At 39.4% G+C, this 19020-nt stretch overlaps 1 protein-coding gene across 1 annotated transcript in view; it reads left to right on the top strand.

Moving 5' to 3' along the window:
- The first annotated feature begins 3023 nt into the window (after positions 1–3023).
- alpl (alkaline phosphatase, biomineralization associated) overlaps positions 3024–19020 on the top strand; it is a 31974-nt gene continuing 15977 nt past the window's right edge. Inside the window, exons 1-4 of the mRNA XM_062986379.1 lie at positions 3024–3052; positions 12402–12486; positions 14231–14350; positions 16960–17075. Coding sequence (XP_062842449.1) covers positions 12417–12486; positions 14231–14350; positions 16960–17075 — 306 coding nt within the window. The 5' untranslated portion in view covers positions 3024–3052; positions 12402–12416. The remainder of the gene's footprint in view (positions 3053–12401; positions 12487–14230; positions 14351–16959; positions 17076–19020) is intronic.

Here is a 19020-nt window from a genome sequence, read left to right on the forward strand (position 1 = left end):
GTTGAGTTAGCAGCAAGAACAAGTGATTCTAGACTCGTACCTGCCACCGTTATTGACTTTCTCTCTTAGTTCTTGCTAATGATTAACCCACGTTCACAGTGAACAGCCATTCAGTCTATGACTCTAGTAAGTCTATTACACATCAGCCGTGCATGACAACAACTGGAAAATGCATGGTGTAGTTTCCCTTAGACTACAAATACACTTTAGAAACAATGTCCAGTAAAGTGTTAAGATTTTTGATTAGCACATACATGATGATAAACGAGGGCAGCGTGGTGGTGCAGAGGGTAGCGCCTAGGCCTTACAGCAAGAAGGGACTGGGTTTGATTTCCCCACTGGACAGCCAGAGCCCTTACTATATGGAGTTTAGAAATAAAGTGGTATCGATGAACCATCTATTAAGGGGATGATAACAAATTGACCAATGCCCAAAAATCAGGTGTATAAAAATAATCATATAAAATCTGTTTCAGAAGGCCCTTCCTGTTCCACCATGACTGTGCTCCTGTGCACAAATCAAGACCCATAAAGACATGGTTTGACATGGTTTGTGTTGAAGAACGTTAAGGGAAGCAGGTTCTAGGTTCTGTGGCTTTACAATTGGAAGGAAGGGTACTGTATTTGCACATGCCAGAAATTCTTACTTTATTAAGTTTTTATTTATTTTGTGCGGATAAAAATATCTATACTGCTTTCAGGGGTATGATGGCAGGTAATGTTGGTCCCCCTCAGCTGTAGGGTCCTGTGTGTATGTGTATAGTCATTATAATCATTCGTTATTTGGTAGATTTTTTCTGTGTACTCATTTTTATTTTACTAATTAAGGAAGGAATGTAGATTACAGTGTATGTATCAGGCAGAACATTATGACCACTGACAGGTGAAGTGAATAACACTGATTATCTCTTCATCATAGCACCTGTTAGTGGGTGGGATATATTAGGCAACAGTTTATCCTCAGAGTTGACGTGTAAGGATTTGAGTGAGTTTGACAAGGGCCAAATTGTGATGGCTAGAAAACTGCAGCTCTTGTGGGGTGTTTCCAGTCTGCAGTGGTCAGCATCTATCAAAAGTGGTCCAAGGAAGGAGCAGTGAGAAACCCGCGACAGGGTCATGGGTGGCCAATGCTCATTGATGCACGTGGGAAGCGAAGGCCGGCCCGTGTGGTCCGATCCAACAGATGAGCTCCTGTAGCTCAAATTGCTGAAGAAGTTAATGCTGGTTCTGATAGAAAGGTGTCAGAATACACAGTGCATCACAGTTTGTTGCATATGGGGCATATAGCTGCAGACCAGTCAGTTAGGAAGGTGGTCATAATGTTATGCCATAATGTTATGCCCTAATGTTATGCCTTATCGGTATATATATATATATATATATATATATATATTATAAAGTAAAGGAGCTGGAGATGAACTGCTTTTCTTTACAGGAATTGGCTGCAGACTGAAACAAGGCTGAGTTTCTCAAACAACAGCGACATCTAGTGGTTAAAAGACATCCTAACACGACCATTTGGTGTGCTAGCGTGTTTCACCGCTGCGCCACCTGAGCGCTTAAAGAAGCATTTTTAAGGAATCACTTTTATTAAATTTTAGAAGACCATCTGACTTCCTCTTGATAACCTTCCAGAGGTTTTCAGTGGGGTTTGGGTCTGGAGAAATTGGCCATCCATCCAGACCTTGATTGACCTGGCTGTGTGACAAGGAGCTTTGTCCCCCAAGTAAAATCAATTCATGCATCTTTCACAAAATTAAACAAACAAAAATGATACTAGCCTTAGACATTGTCCATTTTTTCAGCTCCACTTACCATATAGGAACACTTTGTAGTTCTACAATTACTGACTGTAGTCCATCTGTTTTTCTACATGCTTTGTTAGCCCTCTTTCATGCTGTTCTTTAATGGTCAGGACCACTACACAGTAGGTATTATTTAGGTGGTGGATCATTCTCAGCGCTGCAGTGACACTGACATGGTGGTGGTGTGTTAGTGTGTGTTGTGCTGGTATGAGTGGATCACACACAGCAGCGCTGCTGGAGTTTTTAAACACCTCACTGTCACTGCTGGACTGAGAATAGTCCACCAACCAAAAATATCCAGCCAACAGCGCCCCGTGGGCAGCGTCCTGTGACCACTGATGAAGGTTTAGAAGATGACCAAATCAAACAGCAGCAATAGATGAGCGATCGTCTCTGACTAGGTAGGAGTGTCTAATAGAGTGGACACCGAGTGGACACGGTATTTAAAATCTCCACTCATACCAGCACAACACACGCTAACACACCACCACCATGTCAGTGTCACTGCAGTGCTGAGAATGATCCACCACCTGAATAATACCTGCTCTGTGGTGGTCCTGTGGGGGTCCTGACCATAGAACTACAAAGTGCTTCTATATGGTAAGTGGAGCTGATAAAATGGACAGTGTGTGTAGAAACAAGGAGGTGGTTTTAATGTTATGGCTGATCATTGTATTAAAGCACCTCCAGATCACCGATCCTCCCAAAAGTGTGGTGTATATAAGTAGACATGTGCTTAGCCACCACATTTCAAACCCATAGCCAGTAGTACGTTACTCTGGGAAGATTTTGGAGTCTGTCTGTGGAAAGGTGTTCCCATTTTGTCGAAGGAGCATTGTGAGACCAGGCCCCGATGCTGACAGAACTTTCCAGACATCAGGGCTCTTGCAGGCCACTGGAAACCAAACCAAACCAAACACCACACCAAACCCATCGAACAGGACGCTCGCTACTACACTGGAGGCGTATCGTTGTACCGTAATTTGGTTTACAAGGGGTGTCCACATACTTTTGACCATAATATGTACACCGTATACCCGGGATCAAAGTTAAATCTACCCAATGAGCTTCAGCAGGAGGAGCTCGCGCATCAGAGCGCGCTCGCATTATCTATAACGGGATTGAGTCTCGCGGGAGCGAGCGAGTGAGTGTGCGCGCGCCCTGCTGAGGCACTATAACAGCACAGAGCGGCAAGCGCGCGGTGAGAAGGACTCTCAGCCTCACAGAAGTTGAACACGGCGCGGAAGGTAAGTTCATTTAAATTCACTTTTATTAGCTTATTTCTGAATTTTCTGCCATATATTCTCACAGACTAGTGCTTAAACTGTGATTTAGAAGTTGTTTTGCCGTTGTTTCTAAGAATTGGAGTAAATTCTTGGTGAAGAGGTGATCAGCAGTATGTCGGTTATTTACCTCACAATCACTTCTACTGCTAAATGATTGGAATGCAAATGAACTCGATTCTAAAGCCTTTGGCAGCACACAGCGGGTCTCCACCACAAACAGTCCATTGATAGCCCTCAATTCAGGATTCTGCTGCTTCCCATTACACAAATGCTGCCTCTGTAATCAAGGGTGACAATATTTCCCTAGTGTTCCATACATCAGCGTGTTCTATTTTTACAAAATAAAGAAAGAAAATGAATCAAAGAAGCCCTGAATTTCATATTAAATATGCTTTAATATTGACAATACCTTCCGCCAAAAAGTAGTTCCACAACGAATATAAAGTTTAACACTACAAAGCAGACATCCCAAGTTGCAAACACTCATTTCAGGGAGGTAAGAACAAGAAGAAGAAGAAAGCAAGAACCTCCGAAGGGAAAAAAAGAAATAAAAAAACCTCTCGCACACACCAAAGGCTATGGATGAAAACAGAACTACTAGATGCTGCTAACTGGCTTAACTAACTGTTCGCGTTACAAACACATTAATGTGCCCTAAATAGTGCACTAGATTGTGTATCAGATCATGGATATATGTTCCCTACATAGTGCACTAGATAGTGAATTAGACAATTGGTTATGTTCCCTACACAGTGCGCTAGATTGTATATCAGATAACGGATTTAAAACGCGATCGGGAAAAAAAGTCGGTGTCGCCTGCGTGCGCGTTTGTGTGCATGAAGCTCGTCGTTAATGGCAACGCGTCAGCGGAGTAATACCATTGTGGTGTGAAAAGGCCGTGCTGTTATCACCAATATCAGCACGTTTAGAACGCTTCTCAACCAATCAGATTGTAAGGTCGGAACTACCTGTTGTATAAAATAGAATTCGTGCACATCTGCGACTATGTGAACACGTGCAGGGTGTCTTAAAGAGTTTGTCCTGTTAAGGTTTCAAATGACTGCATACTTTGCCAGAACAGTATTCGGTACTTACTAACCAAAAACACATACAAATGCAGCTATTACACTATATAAACCAGTCGTTAATAGATGTATAAATGAGTTTTTGAAGTATATATATATACTGTATATATCAGTGGCGATTTCTCTAAGACTGCAAGGGAAGCTCAGCTTCCCCTAAAATGTCCAAAATTAAATGGTCCAATAAGTACAGTTGTGTTAACATTTCATTGACTACAAATGCGTTAGAACACGTTCATCTCGAAGACAAGTTCGTTCAGAATCAGCTAATTATCTTAACTTAACTCATACATTCCCTTAGCGTCATTGCATTTGCCCGCAGAAGCTGAGCGTCTCTTCACTTCTATGGGACTGCGTTGAGGTTTTTTTTTTATGCTCCGAAACTCGCCGGCCATTGGATAAATGCCTCGATTTTGTCCCGCCCCCGGACGCTGAGCGTCTCTGGGGGTGAATGGGGCTGTGGGCGGGTCTGGACGCTGAGCTTCTGCAAGATGATTGGAGGATCAGTGGAAAGGCTGAATCCCGTTTCGATTGACAGCTCGTTTGAACGCTACACCGTCACTTCTCAAACTCAAACTCAAAAGAAGCTTTATTGGCATGACAAATGGGGACATTCGTATTGCCAAAGCAATACACTTCATTAGTCACTTAATCACTGGGAGCCTCAGTCCCATCGAAAGACAAACTGCTGCAACCCATTTCAGGCCATTTTCTTGTAAAAGGAACAGAGGGCAGAATTTATGTGTAAATAAATTGACAAATTTTATGATGTAAGCCGACAATGAGCTTCCCCTCTTTGAAAGACCAGCTGCCGCCACTGATATATATATATATATATATATATATATATATATATATATATATATATATATATATATATTATAGATTAATAATGAAGACATTCAAACTATGAAGGAACACATATGGAATTATGTAGTGAACAAAAAAATGTTAAACAAGCCAGAATATGTTTTATATTTTACCAACTCTACCTCTGCATAGTGCTGGACAATAATTCGATATCGATATATATCGCGATAGAAAATGTTTCAATAACGGTGATATGATTTTTAAACAAATTCGATCGATATATATTACGTCAGTGCGTGATGACGTACGCCACAGGCAGGAAGCCAGTGCTCAGCGTTACCGCTCTGATTACACTCCGCTACAACACGGTGGATATCAGCGGCGTAATGAGTTCAACAGCTGTGAGTGAAAGAGCATCCACAGTTTAAACAGAAGCAGTATAAATAGTTGATAAGAGAGGGAAGACCTAGACTCTTTTTTTCTGTATTCTTTAAGCACAACATCTGCTGCAGCAAATTCTGCAGCAACTCTTAAGCGCTTTTTATATTCTTTATCCTGGTTGAGCACTTTTGTTCGAAAATGTTTACATACAAATAATAATCAGTCCATGTTGTGGATTAAAGTTAGTTAAGACCAGAGGTAGAAAGTAACGAATTACATTGTAATTGAGTTTACTTTTTTGTTTTTTGTGTACTTATACTTTTTAAAGTAGATTTTACAGCCTGTAATTTTACTTAAGTATGTTTTGTATTAAGAATTGTAATTCGCTACATTTTAAATAAGATCCGTTACTGAGTAAAATAATAAACGCTAAAGAAATCGCGGCTGGGAAACTGCTGCAGTGAATTCTGCGACGGGGAGTCGGATCTTTTGTCTCGGTTCCTTTTAAAGAGCCGTTTATATACATAAAGCGCGAATCGATTCCTTTATTTTAGTTTAAAGGGCCGTTCAATAGATTCAAATAAATTCTACGACACATCACTAGTGGTTATACAGTTTAAAAAAGTTTTATGGGACTAAAATGACACATTACACACCCCTAAATGTTTTAAATGTTGTATCAACATGTTTCTTCTATTATATTTGAATTAAAAACAAATATTGTGAGATTTATATCCACTTGTCCTGTTTGCATTACACAGAAGAGCTGCTGTTAATAAAGTAACTAAGTAACGTTTACTCTGAGTACATTTTAAATGAGTTACCTTTTACTTGAGTAGATTTTTAGACTAGTAACTTTACTCGTACTTAAGTAAAAATTCATTAAAGTAATAGTACTTTTACTTGAGTACAATATTGTAGTACTCTTTCCACCTCTGGTTAAGACATATGTTAATATATTATATTATATATTGTCAAAGCTTATGTTTATTTGAGAATGATGTCGTGTTTTTGTCTGTATACAAATGCTGAATACAAGTAAAAGGTGAAAGCTAATTTATTTGTATTATTATTATTGTTATTATTATTATTTCTAAAATATTATGTAGTTGTAAAGGGTGAGATTTCATAGACTTTGCAAATAAATTTTTCAGAGGTTCGCAGGTACAGCCTTTCAATGTTGGTGTTCCTGGCAGTTTTTCTGACATTTGTATTATTCATATCGATATCGGAATTATATCGTATCGACCGAAATTAGGAGTTATATCGTGATATAAATTTTAGCCATATCGTCCAGCCCTACCTCTGCACAACACAGCTGATGGTCTCAAACACATTAAAAAAGCAAGAAATTCCAGAAATTAACTCTAGACAAGGCACAAACATGAATTGAAAACCATTCCAGGTGGCACCTCATGAAGCTGATTGAGAAAATGCCAAAAAGTGTGCAAAGCTGTCATCAAAGCAAAAGATGGCTACTTTAAAGAATATAAAATATAAAACATATTCTGGTTTGTTTAAGACTTTTTTGTTAACTACATAATTCCATATGTGTTCCTTCATTGTTTGGATGTCTTCATTATTAATCTACAATGTTGAAAATAAAATAAAAAAAATCAAGAAAACCCACAGGAATGAGAAAGTGTGTCCAAACTTTTGACTGGTACTGTATATATAGCCTACATTCCAGCTTTGTGGCACTTTTGTGAATTGGAACATCGATGGTGAGCCACAAAATGAGAAACAAAGAAAACAAGTGAATGTTTGGATGCAACACCGCCAGCTACTCGATCCACCAGCGAATTGTAATCCAAGTTGATTAGGCACAGAGAATGTTTGAAGTGCAGTTTAGACAAACGAGTACGCGAGAGCGGTTAGTATGTCCGAATACATAGTATACACAAAAAGGGACGCGAGAAGTACCCGGATGACCTACTTCTTGGGCAGCCATGTTTGAGTATGCAAGCGATGCACACTTGTGGTCCGCTAATGTATCCCATAATGCAACTGGAGCTTATTCGAAGCGGAATAAACGGAGAGTCCTCTGTTTACAAGTGTAAGATCAATAAAATAAAAATTTTAGAGATGAATAAATAACAAAAAGACGATAAATATCCAAAATGTTGGCGAGTGGGGTTTGTAATGAGTCTGTAACTATGGTGATATTACGTCATCACGTCCCCACGTCATCACTTGACGTTGGTAAGATGGCGGATGTAGTAAGTTTTTTACCGGCCGAGTAGTGCATACTTCCTCCAATCTAGTACGTACTCTGTAAGTATGCGATTCCGGACGCAGCCAATAAATTCCTTCTTCTCTCTCACTCACTGTCCCCTCTGTCTGATACACAGTGACAGCTACTGGCAGGACTAATTATGCAACACAATGAACAGTAATAGATTTGTTCATTTTCTCACCACTGCGCTTTTTCTGCACATTCTTTGGGGCCATTTTAATGTAGAATTTTACAAAATATAAAGAAAACACCGGAAAAACACCGTCCGCTGTCCAAATGTTTGCTCACGGTATATATATATATATATAGAGAGAGAGACGCTCGGAGTCAACTTGTTCGTGACGTTGCGTGTTTCGCGAATTTCGTTTCGTAATCTGAAATTTGTTTGTACGTTAAGTTAAAAAAGATTCGTAACCCAAAATGTTCGTATGGTAAACCGTTCGTAACTCAAGGGTCTACTGTATTTCGTTTCAACTCGGATCTGTCCCTGTTTTTCTTGAGTTGCCTGCCGATCACGTTGTCTAATGTGCAGTGTTTCTTCTCCCGTAATGTGGCTGCCTTTTAGTTTTTTTTTTCTGTTCTCTTGGTTCTCACTTTAGTCTTTGGTCAAGTTTTGGTTTAGTATTTTTTATTTGATTGTTTTGTTCAGCTATGTATTATTTATTATATTTGTTCTTTGCGTATTTTTTTTTAGCTTTGCTCCCTTCTCTGAATCTTTTAATAATACGTATTACTGGCGGTAGGTGTCAATATCCATAGATTTCTTGTTTTTATAAGCTGTTAGACTGATCTCTTATGTAGTTCCTGACAGGTTAAGATCCTTGACCTATCCTTGATGTAAATGAACCCTTTGTTAATGCTTCTTTTATATGCAATCATGACAGCATTCTTTGTTACCTGCATGTGAAATGCAAATGCAGGAGACCTAACTAAGGTAAAACAAAACTGTGGCTGAAACACCTGAAAACAAACGAAGGAAAAAAACATAAAATAAAATAATAATACTTGAAAATACACAAAACAAAACCAAAACATAAACCTAAGCTCAATGTGGGCTCAGCACTTCACATAATAGGAAACAAAGAAAACAAGCGAATGTTTGGATGCAACCCCGCCAGCTACTCAGTCCACCAGTGAATTGCAACCCAAGTGCTCACATGAGAACCACATAGGAAAACCCAATGAACCTGACAATGCTGCCACACCACCAATGGACAAAACACAAGACAGGTCGTTAATTCTGACCTTTAATCTGGCATATCAGCCTAATGAGAGGGGCTAGCAAACAAAAAATACATTTAGAAAATCGTAGAATCTCAACTTAACCTCAAAGTCCCAAGTACACTTATAAACAGCTGCTCCCAGGTGCCGTGAGTAACATTTGATTAGTGTGTGCTAGCTATTACTCCACCCAACCCCCCCTCCCTTTTCGGTCCAGCATGAGTATGGCAGGTCGACACGTTATATAACATGTTTTTTTACATTCTTTTTAAAAGTTGATGTTTACTAGAGGTTAACCAGTCAGCCTTTTCAAGACTTTAAGCCCAGTTGGCCGAAAGTCCAATTCCTCAGTTTCACTGCTTAGTGGTTAACAGCATTAATCGTTCAGTGACAGTTGGTTAATGAGTAACCAGTTTATTATTAACATTTGTTAATTCACTAAAGGCTTGTTCATTAGTACCACCATAAATAACAAGGGTTTAAAAGAACCATCAGCATTTGCAGTAGGCAGCACTCTATAAACATATAAACAACTCTTTTTAAGACAGGGGTATGTCAAAGACCTTAAGTTCATTTCAGCCTGCATTAACCTTAATCCTCCTCCTGTCCTGAACTGGTTGCAATGAGCTGCCTGTCTCACACTGCTGGAGGAAAATTACTGGACGTCTCTTGTTTAGAGTTCAGCCCTCAGATGATGACATGAATCAGGCAGAAGTTTGGGTTTTGGTGACTGCCGTGTTTTCAGGAGCGTTGGCTCTGTGCGTCTTGGCACTTCTCTGCTTCTTCACATGTCGTCTCGCATCCAGAGTAGTTCCTCTTGGAACACAGCTGCGCTTCTGAGCATGAACTGGGTAAATTTAGCCCTAGAGTCATAATGGTGTTTTTTTTATGTGGTCTGTGAGTTTGGATTTGAGCTGCATGCTTGTTAGATTGATGTTTTCACACTTAGTATTGCAAGGGTGACTCAGTATGTGCAGGATGTAGTAGCATGTCTTAGGGGCAGCAGGGTGGAAGAGAGGGTAGTGTGGGTGCTGCACAAGAGACCTGGTTCTGTTTGGACCTGGTTCTACTCATGTTTGCTTAGGTTTTAATTAAGTACATATTTTTTCCAAATTTTTATGTAATTTGAGTCAGAAACCAGTAGCACTTCTGAAGGGGTGATGCTATAGATTCAAAATTGTGACAGCGTTCACTACAATAATTAATATTTCATACAATATTACCCAACTTAACTGCAAATTAATTAATAAATGTAGTCGAGCGGTCTAATTGGACAGATTAAAAGCTGTAAATGTTTATGATTGTACTTTTATTTAAAGGAGCTGAGCCTAGCTGTAACTCTAATTAAGTCCCACTCATTAATTTTAAAATTCTGTATTTCATTTATGCACTGGCTAATTATAACATTTCTTAATTGAATGTCAAGTTTTATGTCTATCTATCTATCTGTCTGTCTGTCTGTCTGTCTGTCTGTCTGTCTGTCTATCCATCCATCCATCCATCTATCTATCTATCTATCTATCTATATCTGTCTATCTGTCTGTCTGTCTGTCTGTCTGTCTATCTATCTATCTATCTATCTATCTATCTATCTATCTATCTATCTATCTATATCTGTCTATCTGTCTGTCTGTCTATCTGTCTATCTATCTATCTATCTATCTATCTATCTATCTATCTATCTATCTATCTATCTATCTATCTATCTATCTATCTATCTATCACTCTCCTTCTCTCTTTATATATACTGTATGTATATGTATGTTAGGGCTGGGTATCGCCACTAATTTCCTGGATCGATTCGATTCCGATTCGATTCGATCTTCGATTTTCGATTGGATTTTCGATTCAATTTCGATTCAACACATTTAGGCATATTTGAGTTACATTAACAGGTTTTGTTTAAATATGTACAGATGTTCAGAGAACGAATGTGATAATTGTACAAAGAACACTCATTATTAAAAATATTTGTGTATTTTGTTTACATAAATAATTAATCCAGAACGCTACAACAGTGTAAATGTAATGTAAACATACACCTGGCTGTTGAACAGCTTATGCCAAGTTTACACGACACTCTGATTAACACCTGGTCGCTGTAATGTTCACACTACACGACTGATCGGCGATGGGGGGTTTTACACTACACCATCTATCACCAGGGAGAATCACAGGCGAGCTTCTCTGGTCTCCAAAACTACGTTTTGTCACGAAAACACACGTGAGAAGTGATGAAAGGTTTAATGATACCACGTCCAAACATGCACATCAACAAGTAGCGAGAGATGAAAGTTTGTGCGCTGATGAAATAAATGAATCTGAGTGGATTTGGCAACACGAGCAGCATGGCTTGTTCTATAGTGAGCTGGAGGTTAATAAATATTTTGTTTTGTAGAGAACGATCAGGTCAGAAATACTGTAAAACTCGCGTGTGCTGATGTATTCTGATAGAAACTATATTGCGCTCCACCTGTTTACAACCTCTCCCCTGTGTTTCCCCTCGCTGTTTCTCACATCGATCGAGAGCCGAGTTTTGATCGCAGAGCGAACACCGAGTTCCTCCCGAATCCAGCACCGACCCGTCGCCGAGCGAAAATCAGTGCAAAAAGTTGTGTAGTGGTCATAACTTGAGCTTCTGCCATGCTAAACTGATGTGCAGGTCAGATCTCGTTGCATGAGAAAACACTGGCTGGTCACGCGAAATTAAAGGGGGTAACAGATTTCCGTGTGCACCGTAAAAAGGGGCGTATTTAAAAGATCGATCTCGCGTTTATATGAATCGATATCGGATCGTTCAAATAAAGATCGATTCGAATCGAAAAATCGATTTTATAAACCCACCCCTAATGTATGTATATGTACATATATATATATATACAGTTACACTATCCCAGATAGATAGATAGATCAATAAATAGATATAGACACACACACACACACACACACACACACACACACACACATATATAGTGTTCAGTTAATCAGCTTTACTATACCCTCCAAACATCTCTTCAATCCTATTAATGCTTGCTTGCCTATAAGGTCATTCCATGAAAGGAGAATGCTTTATATTTTAAATATTTCTATAGAAAACAGTTCTATTTACCAAGATTAACATTTATTGAGGATTTCTGTAAGAAAAAGAACAGGCAAGAAATGAATACCACATTGTATCAAAACAAGAATGAAACATAATCAAGTAAAAATGTACCACTTTTTCTTCTTTTTTTATTTAATTAGTTCAGGTTTTGTTGTATTCTTCTCCTTTCCTGACATTTCAGGCCATATCCCAGCATTCCGAGCTGTACTGTCTTTGGTGACCTTTAGTTTTAACAAGATAACTATTGGAATATGGATGAAAATTAAACCTCATTCCTGGACAAAATGATTCAGACCTTTGCATTGACATTTAGAATATCCTCAGGGCTGCATATTTCATTACTTGTTTATTATACAAGTCCCAACACCTCATTTAAAAAGAATCTAATGAAATGAAAGGATGAAATCCCTCATCAGCAGTAATATAATAGACCTTCCGATCCTTGGCTGAGTGTTTTAATGCTTCTTTCGTTCACAGGGGTGGAGAAACAGCATGGTCAAGGTTGTCACAATCATCCTGTTCCTTCTGGTCTGCGAGGGACAGGGAAAGCCAAAGTTTCCTGGTAGGCAACAGTTCTGTTTAGCACAGAAACCTGTTTTGCATTTATTCATTAAATTTGCTTTAATATTTATCCAAGTGTTTGTAATAGTCTAACAGATTCTGCATAACTTATAACCAGATGTTCCAGATGTTGCTTTTATGGACTTAATACTAATATAAAGCCCTGTGCTTCTAGATTCTATTTGTCTGTGTCATTCTGTTCAACAGCTTAAATACAATATATTATTACAACCATACCAGGCAGCATCTTCTACCACAGGTTCTGTTTGTCCATATGATTTTACCAGGTCCTATAATCCACTAGCATGTCCAGAATGTCCACAGACCCCAGAGCAGAAACAAATATGAAACTAATATATAAATACACAAACATTAATGAGCCCTTATAGGGATGGAACGGCAGCTCGAAGGGTAGCACTGTTGCCTTACAGCAAGAAGGTCCTGGGTTTGATTCCCAGGTGGAGCGGTCTGGGTCCTTTGTGTATGGAGTTTACATGTTCTCCCCATGTGGGTTTCCTCCAGGAGCTCAGAAAGACATGCAGTCAGGTTAACTGGAGATACTAAAAATTGCCATTAGATATACAGTATATGTGTGTGTATCTGCCCTGTGGTGGACTGGCACTCTGTCCAGGGTGTTTCTGTGCACCCACTGAGAGCTGGGATAGGCTCCAGCACCCCCCCACGACCCTGATTAGGATAAGCGGCTTGGAAAGTGAGTGAGTGGGCCCCTATTACAATTCTATAATAATGACAAGGCTGGCAGTGAAACCAGTACGAATGTTACAGCAGGTCTCCGTCTCAACTTGTATTCTTTGGTGAGATCTTGACTAAAGATGGAAAGAAGAAACAAAGCACATAAAAACACCACAGGTCAAGTCAAGTCAAGTCAACTTTATTTATATAGCGCTTTTTACAATAGACACACACACACAGGTGTTGTCAGATTGGTGCTCAGTTGGGTAAATTGGGGGCAAAATGTTAAGAACGTAACTCGGAGGGCATGTCTGCTTTAGTTAAAGCATTCGGCATTTAGCAGATGCTTTTATTCAAAGCGACTTACAGTACTGTGCCAGTATACAGTCTAAGCAAGTGAGGGTTAAGGGTCTTGCTCAACACTGGCAACCTGGCAGTGGTGGGGCTTGAACCAGTGATCGTTTGATTACTAATCCAGTACCTTAAACACTAAGCTACAACTGCCCTGTAGCAGTGATAATATACATTATAACTTACAGTTATAAGTTAAGGGCCCTCAACTTGGCAGTCGTATGGCTAGCATCCTTCCAGACCGTCTAGTTGGACATAAACACATACATTAATATGTCAAGAAAAATCATCAACAATTTACTGTCATGGCACTTTCCAAAACCACAATATGCTGTGCTATGATGAGCTCAATTAGGTTGTTTTGGTTAAGAATGGGATTGATTATACTCTCTACCATTACCTGACAGCTTGCAATGCTAGCACAATGACGACCAGGCTGTCTCACCCAGTCATCATGTCATTTTGCATAGGTGATTCCCTAAACCCAGACTAGGTGATTATTAATTCTACTGCCATGCTATTTTCTTACTGGCTAGTCAAATAATCCAGGTCATTAGCAGTTATGTCATGTCTTGTTTTGTTTTACCTTACACCTAAGAGTCAACAGAAGTTCACGGCTTGAAAACAAGACGACTCGTGTAAGGTTGTCATCCACTCCTAAAGGTCTTTTAAATAAGTTAAAATGTATTGTTTATTTTTAGATCAGGAGAAGGATCCTAATTTCTGGAACTCGTGGGCACAGCGTACGCTGCAGAATGCTCTGGCTCTTGAGCGGCTTAACTCCAATGTTGCCAAGAATCTCATTCTCTTCCTGGGAGACGGTGAGTCAAATCAGTCACTGTGTAAATCGTCATGAAGTGTTGATTTGCAGACAATAATGCAGTATAGGCAACATGATCTTCATGTCCAAAATATGTAATTTAGGATTAGTTTAGTTATGAAAACTAACCTATAATTTCATTTAAATATATAATTATCAATTTTTTGATGATATTCTACCTGCCTCAAACCCATCCATTCATATATTGAGATTTTATTTATGATAAATAATCCATCCAACCAGCTATCCATCCATCCATCCATCCCTTTATCCATCCTTCCATCCATCCTTCCATCCATCCATTCATTCATCCATTTATCCTCCCATTCATCCATTCATCAATCCATTTACCCTTCCATCCATCCATCCCTCCATCCATCCATCCCTCCTCCATCTCTTTATCCATTCATTCATCCAACCATCCATCCATCAACCCCTTTATCCATCCTTCCATCCATCCATTCATTCATCCATCTATCCTTCCATCCATCAATCCATTTACCCTTCCATCCATCCATCTCTTTATCCATTCATTCATCCAACCATCCATCCATCCATTCATCCCTTTATCCATCCATTTACCCATCCACTTATCCATCCAACCAACCATCCATTTATCTATCCATCTATCCATCCATTTATCTATCCAGCCATCTATCCATCCATCCATTTATCCATCCACTTATCCATCCAACCAACCATCCATTTATCTATCCATCTATCCATTTACCCCTCCATCTATCCATTTACCCCTCCATCTATCCACCCATTCATTTATCTATCCATCCATCTATCCAACCATCCATCCATCCATTTATCTATCCATCCATCTATCTATCTATCCATCCATCCATCTATCCATTTACTCTTCTATCCATCCATCAATTTATCCAACCATGCATCCATTTACCATCCATCCATCCATCAATTGCCACCATTGAGTTCTGGGTTTCAATAGTCGATATTTATACAAACGTGATAGGCTGGGAGGGGCGTGGCCGAAGCCCTTCGATGAATAGGCACCCTGACCAGAATATTCTTGCCTTGTGCCCAGTGTTCCCCAGTGGACCCTAACCAGGATGAAGCAAAGTAAACTTTTCATGAAATAAATCAAATTGGTCATGTAAATAACTTTCAGCACACTCTTTTACACAATACGTTTTGTATTCACATTTATATTATAAAACATAAATCTAAGCCAGCGTGTGAACTGATTTAATGCCTATAAAGCGAATAGTCACGGTTTGATTATAGGCTAAATGAAAAGTCTGCTCACCTTACAAGTCCTTGTCAGATGATTCATGCTGCACTACTTATTTCACTCTCCATCGCGCGTACTCAGACATCGTAAAAACATGTGGTTATTTCAGCTTCCGTTAAACACAGCGTCAGCACGGATAGCTTATTTTCAAAAGTCTGAAGTCACCGTGTCTAGTCAACGCGTTCTGTCATTTTGCAGTTTATTCTGAACATCTTTAAGTTGTAGGTCTGGACGATTGAACTTTTTAATAAAAGCATCAGCAGTTTAGAAGTTTAAAGTCAGATGCAATGTCTTAATACATGTAATAATGCATAATACCTGTTAATACATGTCTGCAGAACTTCTTTTCAGTAGTCGGTGGTGAACGTACAGCAGTGTATAGACGGCTTAAGATATTTACCATGCATGTGTGTAATAGTTCATTTATGTGCAATAGTCACAATTATGTGCAAAACAAAATGAACACTGATTAATGGGCACATGAAAAAGTTTCAGTTGAATTTCGAGTTTGCATATTCATTCTTAGCACGGCACGGCGGCTCTGTGGGTAGCACTATCGCCTCACACCGAGAGGGTTCGATTCCCAGGTGGAGTGGTCCAGACCCTTCCTGTGGAGTTTGCATGTTTTTCCCATGTCTGTGTGGGTTTCCTCAGGGTGCACTGGTTTTCTCCCACAGTCCAAAAAACATACAGTCAGGTTGACTGCGTGTGTGTGTGTGTGTTTGCCCTGTGATGGACAGGCGACCTGTCCAGGGTGTTTCCTACCTTTTGCCCGGTAAATTGTACCCACCGCATTCCTGAACCGGATAAATCGGTGGTAAAACAGACAGTGAATGAATTAATGAATTAATATTGACTTAAATAAAAAGGAAGTGTAATTGATAGAAATCAGCTCCATCTGGCCCCCAACAAGAAAAGTTTGGACACCCCTGATTTAGATCATTAAACAAATTACATTACAAAAAAGAGGACTGATGTTAAAAACAACACACGTGAAACATAATTTCATTTATTTAGGTGCATCCAGCCCACACATGACCCTTGGTAAGCTGACCATGTTCAATTGTTCATCTAGTGCCTGACCTCACAAATTCTCTTTTAACGGAAGAGGCAAAAATTTCCACAGACAAAATCAAACTCTTGGGAAAGCCTTACTAGAAAAGCAGAGATTGTTATGACTGTGAAGGGTGTGGGCGGGGAAGGGGGCTACATCCATTGTTTTGGAATAGAATGTCCAGCTGATCTAACAATCTATTTGCAGGTGTCCATACACTTTTGACCATATTGTGCTATCACTAACACCATCCAATCCAAGAGAAAATGAAAACTAATGCTCAGATCTCGCGCAGGTATGGGTGTTCCCACGGTGACGGCAGCCAGGATCCTGAAGGGACAATTAAGCGGCCAGTACGGAGAGGAGGTTCAGCTGGAGATGGACAAATTCCCCTACGTGGCGCTCTCCAAGGTTTAGCACCACACACTGTCATCCCATCATGCCACTGCTTTGTGCTTCTAATCCGTCATGTGACATAACGGCTGTAGACGGCCACCGAGTTTCCATTCAGACTCTGTCGGTCTGACATGAGGTAACGTCCACAGCTGGTAAATAAAGCCTAGGACAACAAACTGGACACCACACTTAGGACCTGAACTAAGAAATCCAAAACACACAGACTGCATGTTCATTATTATTGTCGTAGTGCCGGTCAGTGTGACTAAACTGGTTTGTGTCAGATAATTTCATAATTATATCTATTAAGAAATTGCATAGACGTACTTAAGTAGACTGTTTTGTTTTGGAGGGGGTCACAGAACACTTGCACAAACGCCAGTGCCAAAAAATTGGGACAGTAGGTTAATTGTAGTATGAGAAAACAGTGACCGATGTTTTATAATAATAATAATAATTAAAAAAAAGTAATAAAATTTTGTCCTTAAACTTAAGGACAGTTTACAACTACAGGCCTGGAAATTAATCATTATAAATAAATAAAAAAATAACAATTAACTTAAATTAAAGGGAAATTATGTAACAACAAAACAAAAGCATTGATTTCTTAAATATAAATATAAACCCGAGTTTGAAGGGTACAATTAGCAGCACCTGCAGCAGATATAAATTGGCCACCCGTCTGCTGGGTGGAAAAGACAGGACTAAAAAGGGGGCGGGATCTTTAACGCCCTGTAAGGACCTGGTTAGAAGCAAGACAAGCAGGCAAGACCAGGTTCTGTGATTTTCTTCTACTTGTGTTGTGTCATCCACAAATCGAACATTATTGATGTTATTTCTTCCTTCAGTCCTGCCTTTCTCATCACAGGTTCAGCTTCGCTTAAATACATGTAGAACAGGAAGGATGATGGAATGCAGCATTGTCCAAGTCTTTCACCAACGTGGAACCAGTCTGTCCATTTCACAGATGTTCTGTGTATTCCTTCCATTGTTCTCTTATCATTGCATGGTTATTTATGATCTGTCCATGGACATCTGTTATCACTGTCCAACTACATTTCCCTTCTTCTAATTTCTGATTTCTGGTATTTCTGTCCGTCATAATCAGCAGGACGTCTTGTTCGAATAGATAGACAGATTGATAGACAGACAGGCAGACAGATAGATAGATAGACAGACATACAGATAGATAGATAGATAGACAGATGGATAAATAGATAGATAGTTAGACAGACAAATAGACAGATAGATAGAAAGACTGACAGACAGACAGATAACTGGATGGATAGATAGACATACAGTCGGACAGATATATAGATAGACAGACAGACAGTTATACAGACAGACAGATAGATAAATAGATAGACAGACCGATCGATCGATAGATAAATAGACAGACAGATAGATAGAAATACTGACAGAAAGACAGACAGACAGGTAGATAGACAGACAGACAGATAGACAGATAGATAGATAGATAGATAGATAGATAGATAGATAGATAGATAGAAATACTGACAGAAAGACAGACAGACAGTTAGACAGGTAGATAGACAGGTAGACAGACAGATAGATAGATAGATAGACAGACAGACAGACAGACAGACAGATAGATAGACAGATAGATAGAAATACTGACAGAAAGACAGACAGACAGTTAGACAGGTAGACAGACAGACAGACAGATAGATAGATAGATAGATAGACAGACAGACAGACAGATAGATAGATAGATAGACAGATAGACAGATAGATAGACAGACAGACAGACAGATAGATAGACAGATAGATAGACAGACAGACAGATAGATAGATAGATAGACAGACAGACAGACAGATAGATAGACAGACAGATAGATAGACAGACAGACAGATAGATAGACAAATAGATAGACAGATAGACAGACAGACAGACAGATAGACGGACAGACAGACAGACAGACAGACAGACAGGTAGACA

This window comes from Trichomycterus rosablanca, chromosome 24 (genome assembly GCF_030014385.1).
Source record: "Trichomycterus rosablanca isolate fTriRos1 chromosome 24, fTriRos1.hap1, whole genome shotgun sequence".
Taxonomy (NCBI): Eukaryota; Metazoa; Chordata; class Actinopteri; order Siluriformes; family Trichomycteridae; genus Trichomycterus; species Trichomycterus rosablanca.